Raw genomic sequence first — 19,183 nt, 5'->3', positions numbered from 1 at the left:
GAGAATACGTCTTGGTTTTTGATTTCTTGAATATGTTGAGAATGAAAATTAAGTCTATTCAGTTTAATAATTTTCTATTCACTTTGTAGCTCTTTTTGAGGGAAACTTGCACATACATATGAAATTTACAATTGGTAAGTAACAGTCATGCAACCAACAGCATAGCATATTAATAAAACTGAAAAATAACTTGTAAATCATGTGTTGTGCTGGGTAAAATAGGTGGCCTTGGAACAGTATGCATTTCATATTTACAGTGAATAAAAGCCATTTGTGAATCACGTTGACTGTTACATTAGAATATATTATGGAATGTCATTGAGAGACAAAAGGTCACAGGTGCTTTCTGGACAGATGAGTCTTGGGTAGATCTCTGATTTCTGTGGGTCGTCCATTCCACAACTGACACGTGTGAGAATGAACAGGCTCAGGAACAGGCAGAAAAAGGAAGAAGGCAGAACCCAATATCTGACTGTAGAGGAGGAGTGGAGAGAACAGGAAGGAGGTTAGGGAGAAACAACGGACTGAAGATAGGTCAGAGCAGAGTGATTCAGATAATGGCTGGCAAGGATTAGGGTTTTGAATTAGATGCATGTGGCAATAGGGAGTGCTGTAGCATGTGAAAAGAAGAAAATATAAGAAGAGTAGAATTCTGGATTAGTTGGATTGATGGTTGAGTATATGGATAGCTGTAGCTACAATAGTCTAGGTGGGACATTGGGCTGTCGGGAACAGGAGAAGGTTTGGCCAAGAGTGATACTGAGGTTCTTGGCAAAAGTGGAAGTAGAGAGCCAAGGGAAATAAGAATGGTTTACAGAGAACAGAGATGAATGTACAGGATGGGAAGAGGACAATTTTCTTCAGCTGAATAATGATGCAAAAAATAATGGAATGTAGATGAAAAGAGCTGTGGAACAAGTGTAAAAGGAGAACAGTAGTGGGCCCATAGGGGGACCATAGGAGATACAAGTGAAGAGATTAAGGATCAGAAAGTGGGCCTATGGCCAGCAAGGAAAAAAGACAACCGGTTGAGAATAGTGACAGAAATTCCTTTTTCACTGTGTTGACAACAGAGTAGAGTGATTTACAGTGTCAAAGACAGTAGTGATTAAGAGCAATTAAAATGGAAAAGAATGGAGGCAACACAAGTTGAGTGATAAATTGTATGGATAACCCTGCTGAAAGCAGAGAGATGTTAAGGTGAGGTGAAAGGAAAAGGGAAGGAAGATCAGGACTATCCATTTGTAAAAGGTGAGTGGGGACAGAAGACCTACATGCAACTGGTCCCCTCCTGCAATTTACCTCTTCATGGGTTCATTGCCCTGAAGTAAAGATCTGTCAGAGGGATGTGAAGACATAGAAGAATATGAAGATTTGGTTTTGAAGAGCTTGCAAAGGTCAGAGATTCTGGGGGTACAATAAGGAGACAAACTCACAAGATTTTATAGAGACATATGTGAAGTGTTTAGTGAAGTGTTGAAGAGAAGAATGAAAGAAGAGAACAAGCTTACTTGCTTACTAAAGCTTACTTGCAATTCCTTAAAATAAATGGCTGAAGTGTGGTTCACCTATCTTCTAATAAGGAATAACATGTACTGCTTTGCTAGCTCTAACTTGCTCTACACTGGAGAAGGCATTCACCAGTTAGCCCCTTGTTATTATTAGGATAGCCTGAAGGTTCAAAGATTCTTGTACTTTACTGCTATGCTTATTTTTACACATTCCACCCAAGAGACCCTCTGTGAGATTCTGTACTTTTAAAATGGTCAATAGCTTTTTTAGCAAATTACATATAGAAGTCAATATAACTTTTTTTGCAAATGACAAAGTTAGCAAAACATGTAAATACATAAAATGCAAAACGTATTTCATTTTTCGTCCAATACAACAAAACTGGGTAGTTCATTTAAATAATGTATTTAATGTTTAGAAACAAATATTTTAAATATACAAACATACAGTAAGTGGTATTTGCAAATACATTATTGAAGGTATACAGTCATAAGTATATATACATCCTAGCTAGTCTTCCTTTGTGTGTGCATATACAGTGTAAAGTATCCTGATGTACAAAGAAAGCAACAATTTAAGCTTTACATCACTAGCTGATTACAAACATACATAATTTGAACAATACTGATCCTGATCTGAAACAGATTCTGTTCTTATGACATGATTTATTAAAATGCCAGGTGCTCAGTGTCTGGCTTCTTAGTTAATACTGCAATAATACACATTTAAAGAGACATGATTTTAATAAATGCAAAAGAAAACAAAACATATCTCCATGTCCCACCTGAGTAAAGAAAATCACCTGATTGCTATCAGCATGATTTAAGGTGGCCTATCTGTGAGAGATGTTGCCTAGTGAATGAGATCACATCATTCTGAATCATTTTCAGATTACAGTGGCTGTAGCACATAAAGTCTTCTGTGGGCCAGAAGATGTCTGAAGTTGAAGAAGAGGGTTGTGCAGTGTTTTATTTAATGATGTGTGTTGTTTTGCACTTGATGGACATTGTACATTGAGACATTTTAATGAGCATTGTGTTGATTTCTGCATTGCTCAACTCAATAGGTAGGGTTAGTGGATTTCTGACAATGTAGGAAGCAACCACTTTTAACACAACAAAGCCTTTAGTGTGGATTGATTTATGCTCAGTGGTACATTGCCAAAATCTTCGATCCAACAGTTTTTCAGTTTCTGAAAACCAGTGTTGAAGTGACAATTGTTCACTGGGACACTGAGAGACCACACAATATTTGTATTATTTCGTTCACACCATTTGGGATTTTGATCACAAGATAGATAGATATTTAGATTTAGATATTTATGTTCAAAATATTTGATTACATCCATTAGATCTGAGTGTCACATTTCTTTTGTGAATAAATTCATATTTGTTTTATAATATTCTCTTGATTAATTGTTATGGTAAGGTTATATTTATCTCTTACAACATTTCTGTGTAGGAGTACCTTACCACTATTGTAACAGGAAAACTTTTTTTATTTAAATAAACATTTTTATAACTGTATATAAACAATAAATGATTACATACTGAAAACCTTTTAATGTGTGACTATACACTGTTCTAAAAGAATGAAGGTGTGGATTTCAGGGGGTGGGTGGCAATGTACCTTTGGGCAAGTAATGAAAGCATTAAATTCTTTTCATTTTTACAGATGCAAGCTTAACGTAAATGGGGCACAACACAGGTTAAGGACAGAGTAAAGAATGAAGAGATTTCTGATGCCACGAGAGGATTTTGAACTTCGTGATCAAATTCAGCTTCTTACAGAAAAATGTAATGCTCTTGAAGGAGAGAAAGGTGAGTCTTTCCTTAAGAGTAAAAGCTTAGGTTGAGAAAGTTGTGGTATTATGGTGTTTCCAGATACACTGTGTCTATGTGGTTAACATTATGAAAAATAAACTAAAAAAAATTATTTGTGGACTATCTAAAATTAGTTTGATCAATTTATGTAACTTCTAATGCTACGTGCACAGGTATTTTGGTAGCAAGTGATAGTGTGTAGTTTGAAATGTGCTTTAAAAATAATCTGGGAAACATTACTTTTTTTATTTTTAATATTACATAATACTGAAAAGAACTGTGAAGCACATATTCATATACAGTATATTACCCAAACACCTAATTAATAATAATTCAGGTGGGTAGCTGCGTCAGCATGCGTAGGCTGCAAAGGAACAAGTAATAGGTTTATTCCATGCTGAAAAAAAGAAGAAAGAGAACACAACGTTTCGGCCGTGGAGCCTTCTTCAGGTGCTCACACCTGAAGAAGGCTCCACGGCCGAAACGTTGTGTTCTCTTTCTTCTTTTTTTCAGCATGGAATAAACCTATTACTTGTTCCTAATTAATAATAATACAGTTTACTGTTTGTGATGGTTTACAATCTGTCATGAAAGGTTCTGTTATGCATTTGATAATGCTTTAGGGATACACAGATAATTGTGTTATTGTGAATAATGAATAAAGCTCGAATGAATAAGTAAATGCACACCCACGGAGAGCTACACTTAGTCAAATGTTGTTGCCATAATGTGTTCAGTTTTAGTTAGATATTTATACTGTATAATTAGATCTTATATAATATCACTAAACAACATTAAAAAAGTGCTATGATGAAAGTAGTACTAAATAATTATCAAATTACCTTTATTGACTATCTTACTGTAAATGATAGATTATTCACTACTTTATTCATCCCCAAGGGGGCAATTTATGGAGCAAGTGGTGCAGTGCACAACACATTTGAAACAAAACATTACTATGAACAAATGTATATAAATAATTGCAAAGGGACCATAAAAATGAGTAGAAGGGGCTCTACCTAATAGATAGTGATAAAACTATCTATAAATAAAACTATTTATACTTGTCACAATAAAAAGTTGCCACAATACTTTTTTGACTCCAAATGTTATATTTGGAAATTATATATTTCTCAAAATATATAAGCATTACTGGCTTTTCTTGACAGTGGCATCGGTATTCTAAATGAATTTAAGTTTATTGTCAAACACAGTGCACAGATATATGAGGTACAGTATATACAGTATGAGCTAGATATAGAAACTTATATTTTGATATCTCAATTCAGGGTACAGGTCCTTTTAAGACAGCTATTGAATACTGGCTTGAAATACAGATAAGCCCAATACTGCTTAATAACTAAGTAGTTTGTTCTATTATCATTCTGAAATGATTAATTGGGGTTGCTTTGGTGTAGCAATCCTTAAGAGGGAATGTTTGGTGGCCAGAGAACAGGCAAGGAGCCTGAGAATGGATGTCAACGCACTCTCCATGCAGCTCTTTCTACAGGAACAAATCAATATGGCACTACAGCTGAAACATGACCAGCTTCTTAGAGAAACCCAGCATGAAAAGGTACTTGTATTCAAAGCTTGATAATTGCATGTAATGATGATGATGATGATAATAATAATAATAATAATAATAATAATAATAATAATTCCTTATACTTAAGTACTTATGCACTCACCAGGATGATGTGACAGCAGCCAGAGTGCGCCAGTATGCTCACCACACATCAGCTAATAGTAGGGAAGAGAACAGAGAGAGGAAGCCAAATCATAGATGGGAATTATTAGGAGACCATGAATTGGAAAAGGTCAATGGGAAATTTGGCCAAGATGCCGGGGTAACACCCCTACTCTTTTTGAGAAATACACTGAGATTTTTAATGACCACAGAGAGCCAGGTCTGCAACTCTTCTTCCCAAAATGGCCTCATTCTCACTAAAAGAATCTACAACAGAATCAGTCTTTGAAGATGCATCATGGATTTGAGCACATAAAAATAACATTAGAACAACACTTGACAGTGCAGGAGAATTTGTGCTGATTTAATAGCGGGTCATATACTCAAAAGATGTGCTCTTCAAACGTTTGTAGCAGTTTGCCCACCCTAAGGTTCCTAAAACACAATACTCACTAATACTCTTAAAGCACTTTATATAACCAAACATATCAGTATTCAAGGAAAAGGTAAAGGTTTGTTTCATGCCAAAAAGAGAAGAAAAGAATCACAATTTTTTGGCTGTGGAGCCTTCTTCGGGTGAAGACTACACGTGACGCAACTACCTTTGGCGGCCTCTAGTGAAAGATTAGTGGCCATTACAGTCCTTGCAATGCAGAAAGCGTGGGACCATTTTCGACATCTAGTAAATGAGTAGTTTTCCTTTTACCAAAAATCCACTGGCCTGGTACTTGGGTTTCTCATTCACTTACTGGAACTTACATCTGCACATCATGTACATTCTGTTAAAGCCTCATTACATTTCCTAGTTTCTCTTTGACGTCCTTGTGTCTCATCTTTATAGTTAAAAATGACCTGATATCAATTCACAGGGAGAAGAAAAATTCTATGTAAAACATTTTGATAAAGTAATCTTGTCTTAGAAACAATAGAAACTAGTAATAGGTTTATTCCATGCTGAAAAGAGAAGATGGAAAACACAACGTTTGTCCATGGAGCCTTTTCTAGCCATATTTCTCAAAGTGGCTAAATGTAGACCTCTGGTTCTCCCCACCATGTACTTCTTTCCTGTATGGTAGGGTCTTGACATCTGTGAGGGTTTAGTGCAGAGAACCATCGTGAATAATTAAATTTGCAAATAACCATGTCCACCCCTGTATCGATGCATAATGTACTAAAGTAACCCTCTCTTACATGATAATTAAAGTACTAATGAATTGGCTTTATGTTAATTAAAACAGCATTGATCATTAAAGACAAACAATGGAAAAAACAAACAAACCTATAGTAATCAGACAAAATGATAACAATATGAATTCCTCATCGGCTTCCAACAACTGTTTGTGCTTTCTCCCTCTGCCTCCATGATTAGCACTCACCACTAAATAAAACTGTTAGGGAGTCTGTAAACTCATATCCAGTCTCTCATTCCCTATCCCGCCGACATGGAACTGTGAGTGTTGCCTACAATACAAAAACAAGACCACGATGAGTTGTGGTTGCTGGGTAGTGGGTAATTGGGCAGGGGACAGGGACAGGCTCGCTGTCTAGCTAGATTTGTCTCACAATCCTAGTCTTTTGGGAGGTTAATTTGAGAGTTGAGTTTAAACATTTTTGGCGCATTTTCATCCCGCTCTTCTGTTTTTCCATCCAAGACCCTGTCGGCCAGACAGAATTGTGTATAAGCGAATTTTGAGACCCTTCTGTATTTGGCTGAGAAAATAAACAGTAGATTTATGTTTTTCAATTCTGACTTTGCAGTGGCTCTAAAAATAGATTCAGGACACTGTAAAATACAGTCTATTTGGCACATGGGCCCCATTGGCCTGTGCCCAGTGGTTATTACTCTGTCAGTTAATGCTGTCTGTTGTATATATGCCTAGGGGTTGGCTGATTTTCTGCAGCAGCAACTGCAGACATTGGCAAAAGAGAGTGCCAAGAACTCCCATGAGCTTGGGCAGGAGCTGGAGAAGGTGTTCACTGACCTGCATCAGCTCCAGGGCTCTGAGACCCAACTTCAGAACCTGTTGGAGGAGATGCAACAGCAAAATCAGGAAAGAACCAGACAAGCAGAGCAACTGCAGGCAGAGCTCAACAGGTACGTCATGACACCACAGGTCTACAAGCAGGCTGAAATCCATATCCAGTGTAATAGTGTAGGTTCGAAAGGGTACTGCCTGAACACCGGCAGAGTACCTCTTATTCTTGGTCAGGGAGTGAGCGGTGTGCCGGTGTGTAGTTGTCTGGAAGGGCGATCGTTCTTCTTTATACAAGAGGAATGTATATGAAAGAAAAAAATAATCCTTTTGTAGCTGTCTCGTAAATGCTCTGGTTCTAAGCTTGAACAACATCCGCGAACGTGTGGGGATCTTAAATAGCAGACCTGATTAGCAGATGTGCCGCGGAGTAGGGAGTGCAGTGGGAGGTGTGCTTCAAAGTTGAAAGAATTCTGTAGCATGTAGATTAAGAAGATCACTTTTTTAGCCATATACAATTTCTTGCATTAGGAATTTGTCTTTTCACATACCCCAGCTTTCCCTCTATGAGACACACAGATGGGGAGAGAGAAGCTTAGGGTCAGAGCACAGGGTCAGCCATTTATACAGCACCCCTGGAGCAGTTGGGGTTAAGGGCCTTGCACAGGGGCCCAACAGAGTAGGATTCCTCTACCAGCCATGGGATTTGAACCAGCAACCTTCCAGCTTCAGGCACAGATCCTTAGCCATAGTGCCACCGCTCCGCCCAAGGTCCATTAAGGACCTAAAATAAGAGATACTGTAGGATGTACTGGCTTCTTGTACAGGGGAAAAGCTGGCATGTTCTTTCAGTTTCACTTTGTATCTCATCCTTTGGGAACAGATTTCGCCAACCCACCGACTTCATCAGGACAAAAAGATTTCTGGTAATGGACTCATAGAAATAACAGATATCTTTTTTACACAAAGAGTTGTCACATCTGAATAAACCACCTTGAAATGTTGTGAAATCAGATCCTTTATAAACATTCAATATAATATATGGCCTAGTGATGCTCTTGCAATAATCAGATGGTAGCCATCTACAAGCATAGCGGGTTTAACAATATAATTTCTTGTTCACATTTCTTGTTAACATGTCTTGTTCTTTTTTATGTTCCTTTGGCTTATGTCCTCTTTGATTTACAACATTCAGTGGATATACTATAATGTAATAGATCCAACATTTCTGTTGATTAAGAAACATCTGTCTTTCAGAAACAAGGATTGACTAAAACAATGGAGTTTGTTGTTCAGTTACAGAAACTGCTGGTCCTGGAGATCATTGCAGAGCTTTGTTCTTTCCAGGAATCTTACATTGTAGAGACAACACAAAGTTTAATTTTTAAAACTTTGCTGAAAGAGTGATTAATGATGAATTCTCTAGGTGAAAGGCATTTTTTTATATTATATTTTTAAATATAATTATACTTTACCACTTCATCCAAGAGGGGAATTCGACTTTCAGTAAATAAATTTAACAGCAACTTTTCCTTGGTAATATTCAATATCTGTTAGAATATTATTTTTACAAAACATTGCAGATTATGAGAAAGTGTGAAAGGACAGGAAACACTACCACTAGCCTTCTCCCAGGTTAATTTTGACAGTTCTAAAACCGATGAAAATATTCAGAGGATATCTGATCACTGCTCTTTCTTTCACAGCATAGTCATATTCTGTTAGACATAGAAACCAATGTGAAAACAATACTACATAAAATTAAAACGACCGAAGTTCGTTTGTTTTACTTTTTAGGTTCTTGAATTCTGGTGCCATTCTACAGTAACATGGCAAGAATTTAAATAATCCTGCATTTACAGGGATGTCACACTTCAATTTACTGTGAGATACACAGAGGTTTCTGGGTATCATAAAACATAAGTCATGAAACTGAACAGAAATTTGAATGCAACCCTTCCCCTTTCGTTTGTTTCCCTGTTTGTAAAACCATCATGAATGTGTTGATAAACCTTTTGAACCCAGTGCTTGGTTAAGAATCGAACAAGCGAGTGCAGTGTTTTTGTAAACTGAGTATATCCCCCCTTGTGGGAAAAGTGACCCATTGCATCTTCTTGAGCGAAAGCTACCATTCATCCTAATTGACATCACAGCACTTACTGTAATACAGTACAGAAAAACTTATTAATCGTATCAGCTCCGATTTGCATCATGTGTGTAGATGTTATAAACTAGGTTTTGATACACAGCAAAAAGAGTTTTATGGCTTTAAAAACATTAGCATGGTGCTTCCTAAACATGAAAAAAAAAAATTATTGCACAAAATGAAGACTAAAAATTCTCTAGTACTCATTATAAATATAAGCTCCTTTCTATGTCCTTTCCATGCCTTAAGTTGATACCTTTCATATAGAAAATAAATTGTGTTAATCCCAAATTGATCAGATGAAACAAGGGTTTAAAGTGTTGAATTAGTGATTGCACAGTTGTTTTCCAATTTTTTTCTTAGTTTGTTAGAAACGTATGAAAGATTTCAAGATGCGGCCTAAACATCTGCTGGCATTTGTCTTTTTAGGAATGCAGGATTTGAGGAGTTCTAGCAATATTAGGTTCAACTGTTTTATACTATATACATACAAAAATAATGAGTCTTCCCAGTTATCAACTCAAAACAGAACAGCAAAACAGAAAGGCAGATCGATTAATCAGTACAATGGCAGTACAGTACTCTGAAATGACAACTGTGGAGTATTACGATATTTAATATGAGCAGTTTCAACAACTGGGTTTTCACCTCTCAGAAACACCTTGGACTTTCAACTTTTTTCTATTTACAGTAAAATCCAGGAGCTGGATGAGGAGAGAAGTCTTCATGCAGAAATTCTGAAGCAGATGAGAGAAAAGAACCAGGGGAGTCTGAAAAAACTGCAGGTGACAGTGATTCAGTTCGAGTCGTTCTGTGAGCAGCAGAAGACCTGGATGCACTGTGTGAAGAGGTACAGCTATAGAGAAAGAACTAATTCCTACATGGAGGTTTATCATTGTTTGTTCCTGAAGAGGTGGTCCCTTGTTTTATTATCGTTATCACTCATTTTCTTAATACCTTTGTCCAAGGCAACTTATATGTATGTGTGATTCAGAAAATATAATCACCAATGTTAAACTTACAGGTAAAGTAGAAAAGTTATGCAGTGCAATACCTGTATATTACATATGCCACCACAAAAACTTGCAATGATTTACACTGTGAATCCTAAAAGCAGTGCTGATATGGAAAAATGTGTGTAGGATTATGCTACTGAACTCTTCTGAACAAAGAGGGGGGAAAAAAGGTGCTCGAGATTGAAATCTCTGTAGAGGGCAGTATTGAATGGCACATTTGTGGCAATGACCAGTAGTTTCTAAGTAGCAAAACAAAGACAAAGATTTTGCTATTATTATTATTATTATTATACAAAGCTATTATTTACATTGTCATCTAAAGGCTATACTGTATTCGTCTGTGTTGTGTAATTCAGAAAGTGTCCTATAATGTTAGTGAATACTAAATAGAGATAACAGATGAATACTGACATTTTTATTATTAATATAAAAGGGTTTCATAAAAGAACAAAAAGGTTTTTTCTTATTATACAAACCATCCTTCATACTTTGAACTATTGTCTTATCTCCACTCTGCTCTTTCTCTATAAAAATCTTGTGTGGCTTACATGTCATTTTCTTCTTGAAGCACTTGCTGTTTCACTTTCTACACTGTGGCTTATGTTTGGCACTCTTGACAGAGACTGCTTTCCACTGTGTTACTATTTATTTTTCTCTCAGCTTGTGCTATCCCCCTCTCCATAAAGTTGTGGATCACTTCATTCTCCTTTCAGCACTGATCAACCTAAGAGTTCTGACTCTGCTCACACCTTGTGATCCTCCTGCTGTGTTACACAGCTGTGCTGTGTTATGCTTTCATTCTTCTCCTTATTCTTTCTCCCTAGGTGCTCTTATCTCCACTTATGAGCTTTCATATAATTTTTATGATGATAATGCTCAAATATTTATCTAGTTTCTTGTCACAAATTCTCATGTTTCCTTCCAAATTTTTACCTCTTAGCCATCTCCTTCTGGACACAATCTTATCATTTTAAACTCAGCCTCTCAAAGTCTGACCTTTCTTCCCCACATTGGGACCACTCCATCTCTTTTCCTCTTAACTCCACCACCTCCCTATTTCCCTCTTGGTGGTCTTAGTGTCACCCTTCTATGACACTCCAAAAATACATTTTGGGCCCTGGCTTTTTGCAGCTGTTCCAATTTTTTCCTGTGAACTTTTCTCAGAATCTGGTACTTCCTTACTCTACCATTACTCCACACAGCTCCTATTCTAGACCTTGGCTATTCTATTCTCCTGCATAAACTATTGTAATTCCTTTGTGTCAGGACTCTCTGTCAGTGGACTTTACCCACTCACCAACTCTGCAGCTTGTCTTGTCTTCCTCACTTTCTTCCATTACTTCTGTCCCTATACTGACTCCCTTTTGCTACTGATTCAAACCCTAGTTCTTGTCTACCACTATCTCAGCTACTCTGCTCCCGCCTAGTTTCAGTGTCATGTCAAGACCCACTCCCTCCTTCTCCACTTCTCCTCTTCCAGAATTTGTGTGCTCCCTGACAATTATCCCCTCAGTAGTGAAATGAGCTACCCACAGTAATCAAAACAGTTCATTCCCTTTTGGTGCCTATGAAAGAGTCATTTGTTTACACAGCACCTGTGATCTCTCAACTGTCAGCTACAGTCTTCAGCTACACTGTATTGCACTAATGTTTTTAATTCTCAAATTGGTTATGTAACTTGGTAATTGCATTTAGGGTAAACAAAGTATACATGCCTACAGGGTGTTTACATTACTACTGTGTATCCATGCAATCCACATACTGTTTTGATTTTAATTACTTCTTTTGATTGTGTGGTACGTGTTATTCATCCAATTTTTGCTAGGCTCTTTACCATTTTGTAAAATTTTTGAACCCTCATGATTGTTCCTTGTACATACACTCAATGACCATATAAATGACATTGGGTAAACAAATACAGTAATATAATGTTACATGACCTTATATAAAGTTACGAACAAAAGAAGGACATTTACCCTATTGAGCTTGGAAAAATTAAAGATGTTTCAGAATATCTTAGCTCTACAAACTTAAAATTCAGAGGAAAAGCAACTACATAACAATTTTTAGAATTTAGTTTTTACTTATTACTTGCATTTTGCCTATCTTTGACATTACGTTCTCTCACTCAAACCTGAAAAAGGCTCAACAGCTGGAATTTTGTGCTTTGTCTTTCTACTTTTCAGCATGAAAATTAACATTTATTTTGCCAATTATTAACTACATTAAGGTTTAAGGATTATATGTCAGAAGAGAAGGATGCCTTATGGGGAAAGATCAACACTATGGAAAAGCAGCTGCAGCAATTCAGAAGGATTATGCAAGAAAACACAAAATACAAAGCCTTTGCATCCACTGCAGCTGAGACAGCCAATCAACATTGTGACAGGTAAGAATAATACTCTTGAGTGGAGATTCTTAAATATCTGAAATGGGTCATGAACCTTTTATAAAATGAACCTCTCTAAGCCTGTATCTGGTATTTTTCTATGTATGCCAAGCATCAAGAGAAAAACATCACTTATAAATCAGCTGATTTCTAATTTAAGTTGTCATTAGGATCAACCCACAGGGAGGGCAACTAGTGAGGTTCCAAGACTTGGCTAGTTTGACTGATAGACCTTTAAAACCTTTGGGATCTTTTAAGATGAAAGAACTACACACAATTGGTATAAGAAATTAATATCATTGCAAACAGTCTAAGAAGACAGGACAACGATGTCAAGTCATGCAGAATACATATTACAAGATGCGTATAGTAAACAGGAGCTGTCTTAGTGGTTCTGGAGCTCTGGGCAGAAATCAAGGATGAAGCCCCTCAGACCACCTTTAAGAATAAAGTACCCACTTTTCACAATGCATGTCTTTTCACTAAAGTACAGCAGTTTGTTATGATTTCATTCTATTTACAGAAAATATAAATCTACTACTATAAAAAAGAAACTGAATGTTATGAAAACAATGTAATGACTCTAGATTCATTTGACATCTCAGTGTGAGGGATCTATATTGGGATTGAAAAATATCATACTCTAGCTATCACTTGGAAAGACCTAGGTAAGGTAGAAATGATGCTGTTTTTGTGACATTGTTGATCTCGTAAGAGTTTTGATTAGTTTTAAACAGGAACAGCTTCTCTATCCTTAGGAAAAAGTCACTGGGATGGTCAGGAGAAGTCTCAAGGCAATGTATAAGATGGCATAAAGGCCTAGCACATTTTCTATGTATGTGTAATTCTCTCTAATAAGTGCAGTGTTTTCTTTACACAAATAATTATCTGTAATGGTGTGTTTGTCTTTTTACTCACATGCTTGCACATGACTTGGCTATTAGTCTAATCTGCCTGAGGGTTTCCATTATGTGAGTCATGAACCTTTTCTGAATGTCATTGGAAGACATGAAAGACATCGGAGACTTGATTGCATTCAGCTAAATGACACATAAGGACAACAAGTCAAGATGGATTTCCAGTATCTCTGTTCAAGCATTAACATTTCCTGGCTTGTCTGTCAATTGCTGTGCCTGTGTTTAATCTAGTCTGTAGATGGCACCAGCTCTGTGTGTTTTTTATGTGAACTCTGGAACAAACGTATATAGTCATCAAACAGATGGCTGGAGAAGCATACTCTCTTTTCCACAAACGTCTACAGCAAATACAGAGCACTGAATCAGTAGACTGAGAATACACTGGCCTTGTCCAAGGGATTTTCTCACCATTTTTCATGGTAATAGTTTCTGGTAAATCTGGGTTGAACCAGGTCATCGCTGTGAGGGAAATCTACATGTGGAATCTGGACTGGCGCTCATCTAACAATGTCACAACATTGTTGGTCACTTTTGAGGTTTTGAGGCCAAAGTGCCTGGTGGTCTGAGAATATCTGAGTGCAATTTACAGCAAGTGGCTGAGGAGATCCAGATGTGCCCATTGCTGCAGCAGTGTCACCCACGGCAGGCATAAAACCATCTGTGAGCCTTGAATCTGTTGAATGATAGTCCCTCTCCCTCTTTAGTGACAGTTTTGCTGCTGATGGTTTCAGCAGATGCTTCTGCTGCAGAGTACCCTCAGTAGGAAGAGTGAGGCTGGGGTTTGTCGCTGATGGTCCTTCTTCCTCTGAGGGCCTCTGTAACTGCAGAGCTAATGTTACTGTAGCATTCTGCTTGCCACCAGTGGTTTCAGCTGACTGCTGTAATGCTGCTGGCACTGTTGCTTCATTCTAATTTTACTTTTGAAGAAAGGAATAACTAAACTTTCATGTACTTTCTTCTCCTCTTTTTATTTTTCTTGCATTTGTCTACCCCACTTGGATAATTTCATTTCATTGCTCTCAGCTAATATTGCCAGGTTTCACTATTATATAATGTTAGTGAGATTGAGGACGAGTGAGTCTCATTTTTGGAACATGGAGTAACAGCACGACCTAGATTAATCACATGTGGGAGTTAATAAAAAAATACCACCTATATGAGCACTTTGGAATAGCTCAATTGCGAAGGGTAGGTAGACATCTGGAAATAGTTGTTGTTGGAATATTTTGCTATCAAAGAAAATTGAAATAGGTGAAAACATCAGAATTGTCATATTATTGGATACTTCATTAGGACATATACTATATTATAATCAGTCCCATCCAGACAACACCCCTCTCTCCTCCACCCAGCTCAGGGTCCCGCCTAATTGCCCAGACTACCACATAGGTAAGTCTACCTCTGAAAATAAGATGTACAATAAGCAAGACATAAAATAACAGAAAAATGCTGATGATATTTGGTACATTGAAGGACCAATATAGATTTCCTTTGTAAAGCCTCTCCTCTTACCACAACATAAATTTAATGTCAGGTGCATCCATGTGTAAAAAGATTAAAAGAGAGGCCATTGGAGAGAAAACAAGAAAGCTTCTTTGTTTTCCTTTTTATCGTGGCCTAACCAAACATGTCTTAGCCAAGAAGGTACAAAAACAATTTTTTACAATCCTTGTGAACCATGTTGTGTGTTTTCATTTGCCTTCTACAGGCTCCCTGTGGTGGATCCAGTCCTACTGGCAGAAGGGCAAGCTGAAATAAACAAATGGAACAGGACAGGAGACCTTTGTAAAAATGTTACGCCTCTTCAAGTTAGTTGATAATTCTGTATGGATTTAAAGTAAGAAATGTTTGAACAACTAACATTACTGCAGAGCACAGTGCAGATAAAGAGCTACTTTACTGCAGTCATTGTTTGTTAAAGAGGTTTGTGTTGAAGGGGCACAAGGGTAAAATAGCATTCCCCTTCAGAGACTTTGAAGCCACAGTCTTCCAGTTACAAAGTTTGGTACACACGGGTGCTTAATTTGGAACCCTAAGTACTACTCCATACTGGTACTTCAAAACAATTCTATTAGAAGGTCTGAAAGATAATATTATTCAAGTGTCTCAGAGTTTAAGAGAGAGATATATAATTTCAAAAACGTACAAGCAAGATATCTTCCTCCTTAAACCTTCACTTCAGAGAACTGGGATTCCAATAACAGTCTAGTTAGAAACAAAAGAAATAAGCAACTAAGTACTAAGAAAAAAAGAACATATTAGAAAACTTACCAACTAAATTTCAGAACCAAAAAGAAATCAGAATTGTTTGTTAAATAATATAATATTGCATTTCCCTCAAGTCTGTTTTATAAACACAAAAGAGAATTTTCCAGCTGCAGTGGCAAAAATATGAAAATGTAGCCATCATTTCCAAGTGGAAGATTTTGTTTTTTTGTAATACCAATATATTATCTCCATATTTCATTTATTATTCTAACTTTCACTATAGTGAATATTAAGCTGGTAAAGTTCCATAATGGTTAATGATTGCATCAGGAACCACAACTGGTCCTGCCCTCTTATATTATAAATTACTTGTGGCTTTTCTGGATAATAGTCACACCTTGTGACCTAGAGTTTCCTTTTTTTATTTTTTCCACCAGGAGACAAATGCAATCGATGGACATCAAAAACCTCCCTGAAGACATTTTAGCTGAAGTTCCTTCTTTCTACTGGGAGATTTACACATACCTTTGGGCAATGTCTTAGGTCAGACTGACGACGAAATTCAAAACCTTTGCATCTTAGTTTGTGTTTGGTTGTTGTTTACCTGCTTTGAAATACATCTGTATCTAATTGTCTTTCTTTTCAGAGGTTTTTAAAATCAAAGCAACAAATGTGGTACTTTCTCAAGTGTGGGGATGATGTTTATTTTGACTAGCTGACCAAAACTATTTTTAACCACATTAATAAGGTGGAAAATGTTTAATGTGCAAGACAGACATTAGATCAGACTCTCAGACAAAGAAGTAACCACTTATTTTCTTTCCCTCAGTGTTAAAAAGAATTATGGGGAAAAGTCACTTAGAAAAATCTACATAAACATTACTTAATTCAATATGGACAGTACAAATGTTTTCATTGTTACATTAACATTTCAGGATTCAAGAAATTTGGCAGTGATTCCAAGTGAACTGTTAGATTAGAAAGTTGAACAAAATAAGTATTGAATTCCATTCTCTGTTTTACCTTGGAAGATTCACCCCAGTATAGTTGCATTTCTACCATGGGTTTAGTGATGATTTCCTGTGGTTTCAGCATTACTTCACTGGACCATGGGAATATTTTGTTAAAATATTTATCATGGCACATCATGGATTTCTTATAGTCTAGCTAGCATATTAAAACTGAACACATGATACTCACATAGTAATAACGTCACAACTATGATAAAAACACAACAAAAGCATGGTACAAATACAAAAGTTGATCATACTATTATCAAGGTTATCCTTTATAAGGGATACCCAAATTACACCTGGATTTAGTTTATCCACTTTCTTTTGCCTTCCCAGGTGGGGGACAGTGTGTGTCAGATGTTTTTTAATGCCAAATCTTCTCTGAAATGGGGTACAAATGTATTACTTTTATCCCGTTATGTAATTTAGATACTGTATCTTATCCTTAATTGTAGATGGGGTATGCATAGGTGGGTGAGAACACGATGTGTTGTTTCATAAGTGCCCAGGCTGAGAAAATGACAGCAGTTACTTCCTACATTTATACAGTGCATATCATCCTGAAAGATCTTGTAGAGCTGTATATGTATATAGAATGTGAACTACATTGTCCACTATTGAATTGCAATATCCTGGTAATTCTGATGAGACTGATTCACCAGATTTAGAGCAGTGCAGTTTCAGAGTGGGAAAACCAGGACAGTAGAGTTCACACTCCTTATCTTTTGAAAAATGCCATGTGATCTTTAATGACCATATAGTCAGGACTTCAATTTAATTATATCAGAGAATCACCTGCCCTAAACTCTTTCAAATCTAGACTCAAAACCTTCTGTAGAAGGGACTTTATTTAACTGGTTCTGTTTTATATCCTTTTGCTCCTACCGTATTCTCTACCCCCATCTATTTTTTTCTTTCATTGTGTATTTTCATAGTAAATATCTTGTGTATTTTTTGTTATTGTCATTCTGTAAATTGCTTTGATTAGCCACCTTTAAAGGCACTATATAAAATAAAGTTATAAATAAAGTTAACAATAATAATACTAATAATAATTTTTCATCTAGACTCTGGACCTTACAGTACAGTGTCCCTGTCACCAGATTGGATAATTACTGGGCCATGAGCTGGTGCAGAATCTTGTAATATGCTATGTGGTTTGGGTTGGTGATGTTTTTTAGTTAATAAATATTATGTAAGCAGTAATAGCTGAGGAGCAACAGGGAGTAACAGCAGCAGATTGATACCATGACTAAGAATGATATTGAGTAAATCAAATGGTCTTGGATTTAGACTGTAGTTATAGCCAATAAAAGAGAGCTAGCCTTTCTTTTTCATTATGAGTACATTCATTCACAGGCCATAAAATCTGTCATTTTCCATATGTCACAAAATAATTTTCAAAATAAATTAGGTTTATTTGGCAATAATATGTCTGCTAGATTTATTGAATATTCATTGATCCTGGCAAGTGGAATTGTATTTTATATTTCTAGTGAATGATAATTTAAAATACAGAGTTTGCCTACTCATTTCTACACTCCAGTAACATCTCTAAAAACTATTCATAACTTAGATATGTACACCCTGTATCATAAAATGTAGGTTCTAAGATTTGGCTCTCAGAAAAAGAGTGTTGTTGGTCAGATGGGTCAGGCAACAGCATTCTTGTGTTTGCCATTAACCTGGGGTCACTTTAAGGTGAGACTCATTACTTTGAGTGGAAGCAGGCTAAGTGTCAAAAGACAGACGAAAAGAGGTTTCCATCTTTAAAACACAACTTTATCGATTCTTGTCTTAGACCCTACACTCACAGCAACTTTTGTAGCATTTCTGTCTATTAGTTCTGTCTTCTAGGTCAGCTAAACTCAATAATATCAGGTCAAGCACTGGACATAAAACTAAACTGAAACTAAACTAAACAAGCATCTCATCTGTGACAGGTGTTGTAAATAGACTATACCTTTTGGAGGTAAGATATTTATATAATCACAACAGTTACAGATTCTTATACCACAGCTATGATATCATCTTGGCAAACTGACAACAATCCCAAGTAATGTACAGCAGTTTAAAGGTTTATATTTTTCTTTACAAATGGATAATACTTAGAAAGGTTACTTCATAATTATTTTATACAAGGAGACAAATTCTTATGAAAAATAATACCAGCAACGGTAAAGTAAAACTAAACAATTCTTCTAATTCTAATACAGAATTAGATACTTCTAATTCTTATAAATAACTATCTCCCAGTTATTCACAACAAAGCAGCATATAACTCAAAAGTAAGTAAAATGATTGTGCACCACGATAACCTGCAAAGTCAGTTGTGAAGATTACTTTATTTTCACCTCAAATCCACATTGATTCATTGTGACACCACTCTGTTCTGTGTTTTTTGCAAAGCAAGTCCAGAGCATGAATGAAGAGTACTTTTACATTTCTGCCAATATAATTATATGATTTTCCACTTTGGAGCACTTTGCAGTAAAA

At 36.4% G+C, this 19,183-nt stretch overlaps 1 protein-coding gene across 2 annotated transcripts; it reads left to right on the top strand.

Annotated features, from left to right (window-relative positions):
* The first annotated feature begins 1,625 nt into the window (after positions 1-1,625).
* LOC148841647 (uncharacterized) lies at positions 1,626-17,717 on the top strand. Of its 2 annotated transcripts, none has more exons than XM_088918012.1 (7): positions 1,626-3,332; positions 4,754-4,911; positions 6,906-7,120; positions 9,836-9,994; positions 12,391-12,549; positions 15,175-15,274; positions 16,112-17,717. In XM_088918012.1, the coding sequence occupies exons 1-7, from the start codon at positions 3,239-3,241 to the stop codon at positions 16,148-16,150; spliced, it is 924 nt and encodes a 307-aa protein (XP_088774138.1). In that variant the 5' UTR covers positions 1,626-3,238; the 3' UTR covers positions 16,151-17,717. The 2 variants fall into 2 exon arrangements, with proteins under 2 accessions (XP_088774138.1, XP_088774139.1); XM_088918013.1 differs by having other exon boundaries at positions 1,627-3,332; positions 15,175-15,303; positions 16,112-16,156.
* The last annotated feature ends 1,466 nt before the right edge of the window (positions 17,718-19,183 follow it).

Source organism: Atractosteus spatula, chromosome 1 (genome assembly GCF_055471065.1).
Source record: "Atractosteus spatula isolate fAtrSpa1 chromosome 1, fAtrSpa1.hap1, whole genome shotgun sequence".
NCBI classification, from domain to species: Eukaryota; Metazoa; Chordata; class Actinopteri; order Semionotiformes; family Lepisosteidae; genus Atractosteus; species Atractosteus spatula.
Note: the sequence above shows the minus strand (reverse complement) of the source record. Positions and strands in the feature narration are given on the sequence as shown.